Below are 2,500 nucleotides of genomic sequence, written 5' to 3'. Positions count from 1 at the left end.
GTTATATTATTATCATCATCATTATCAATATCATTATCAACATTCCCATCATTATTACCATTGCTATCATTATCATCTTTATCAATATTACTACTATCATTATTATCATTATCATTATTATTATTATCATTATTATCATTATCATTATCATTATCATTATTATTATTATTATTATTATTATTATTATTATTATTATTATTATTATTATTATTATTATTATTATTATTATCATGAACATTATCATTATTAAAGTATTAGTACTAGTATCATTAGCACTATTATCATTACTAGTATAAAAAATAATGACAATAATAACAACAATAATAACCAAGGAAATATTAGCAATAATATTGTAATAATAGTATTATTACTAATAATAACAATAATGATGATGATGATGATGATGATGATGATGATGATGATGATGATGATGATGACGACGAAGATGGCGACGACGACAACGACGATGATTATCATTATAATAATGATAATGATAATAAACATAATGATGATGGTGATGATGATGGTGATGATAACAATAGTAATAAGAAAAACAACACTGATAACAATTGAAAAAATACAGTAACAGTAATGATAGTAACAGTAACAATAAGAAGAGAATAATAGTAATAAGAATAAAAATAATAAGAATATTGATAATACTGATAACTAGCAATAATAATAATAATAATAACAATAATAACACTAATAATAATAATCATTATTATCATCATTATCATTATCCTTATTATTACTACTACTACTATAATAATAACAATAATAATAATAATATGATGGTGATGATGATAACTACTACTACAACTACTAATAGTAATAATTATAACAATAACAATAATCTTAATAATAGCAATACGGCCCTGTGTTCCATCATCGCCAACAACAGACCAGACGACAACAGTGCCAACAACAGAACAGACAACAGGGCCAACAACAGTGCCACTCTCATAATCTTACTAGACATCTGGATCAAAACTCCATGCTTGTATCTGTAAAAGTGGCATCTGAACGAATTAAAACAACACACACTCGGAGCATCAAACACAACAGTCACGGGAACATAAGTGCAACGACATCAAAATCAATTGCAAACGGTCAGGCACTAACTACCATGAAAATCCACACGCCATTGCAAAGAAAAGCTGCTTCCGTGGACTACGCGGGGACTAGCGCTGTATGCAAGCTAAATGGAACTATCACGCTACATATGCCGATCAGAAGCAATCCTTATTATTACTACTCTATAGCCGCTAGTCAGCAATAGCGTCATATTTATAAGGAGCTGAGTATAGGGTGTGGGATCTGAGAGCTCCACAAGTCAGCTTAGTGTACTGGTCATGACACATCTTTCTACTAGTCAAGATGGTGTACTAGTCAAGATGTTGTCGCATCTAGTACTAGTCAGGTGAGTGGACTATGAGAATAATAGTCGTGATCAGTACTACTTCTAGTCAAGAGCAGTTACGTAACTAGTTACTAGTCGAAAGCAGAGCCATACCTACATATTAGTCAAAAGCAGTGCTATACAAATGCACTAGTCAAGAACAGTGTCACATCCAGGTAAGTTGTCAGAGCAGAGCCACACGGAGACGCTCTCTAACCTAAAACAGTGCCCGATGAGGGGGAGAGGTAATGAGAATATATTTTAAATATAAAACCAAGAAAGGAAAGCTGGTTGCAGCAGTGCCCACCTATCACAAGATCAAAAGACACAACATATGGTAAATGGGTCAGTGCCAGCCTGTCACACCCAGGCACTATCTAGCTGGAGCAGTGCCATCATCCTGCCAGACTCACCCTGGCTGCCTGAAGAGTGACGAATGCCTGGCCCTCCGTTCTGCGCCTGACCCCGCTGTCCCGATGGTGCCCCTATTGACGGAACCACTTGAAGTGTCTCAGTAGGTTCTCGCCGCTGCACCAACGGCTTATACGTGTATATAGAGGTCTCGCCCCCACACTCTTATGTGTGTGTATACGGGCCTCATCCTCAGGTTTATAGGAGTATGTATGGATTTTATCTCCATTTTATATACATGTCTTGTGTCTAGTTTTTATTCTCGTGTGTATATTGCACCAGTCTTGTATGTGTGTGTATGTATGTATGTCATCCTCAGCTCTAATATGTGTATGGTTATATATATGGCATATTCCCTGTCTTATATGAATAACCATACACTGGATCAGTAGGTCTTGTCCTTAGTTTGTATATGGAGGTACATATAGGTCCTAACCCTTGTTTCAAGTGTATAAACAAGTCTCATCTGTCAGTCTTGTGTCCTTTTTCCCATTACCTCCTTTTCTTTATTGTTTTGTTGTTATATTTGTCTACTGTTTTTGTCTTTTCTTGTTTTGCGAGATGTTCATATATACAGTATAAAGCTCGTTGGTGCTCGGGGTTGCGAGGAGGATCAGGCATTTCAATTTGCAATGACTCTCTCGTGTATATTTTTCTTTTTCATTGCTTAAGGAAACTTTGGATTAG

General features: G+C 35.1%; 1 protein-coding gene across 1 annotated transcript in view; it reads right to left on the bottom strand.

The window, feature by feature from the left end:
* Nucleotides 1–2,500, bottom strand: part of LOC113829583 (voltage-dependent L-type calcium channel subunit beta-2) — a gene marked incomplete in the record, with an annotated part of 189,121 nt that overhangs the window by 43,464 nt on the left and 143,157 nt on the right. Inside the window, 1 exon segment of the mRNA XM_070129924.1 lies at nucleotides 1,816–1,887. Within this exon segment, the coding sequence (XP_069986025.1) occupies nucleotides 1,816–1,887 (72 nt within the window).

Source organism: Penaeus vannamei, chromosome 14 (assembly GCF_042767895.1).
Source record: "Penaeus vannamei isolate JL-2024 chromosome 14, ASM4276789v1, whole genome shotgun sequence".
In the NCBI taxonomy this organism is placed as follows: Eukaryota; Metazoa; Arthropoda; class Malacostraca; order Decapoda; family Penaeidae; genus Penaeus; species Penaeus vannamei.
Note: the sequence above shows the minus strand (reverse complement) of the source record. Positions and strands in the feature narration are given on the sequence as shown.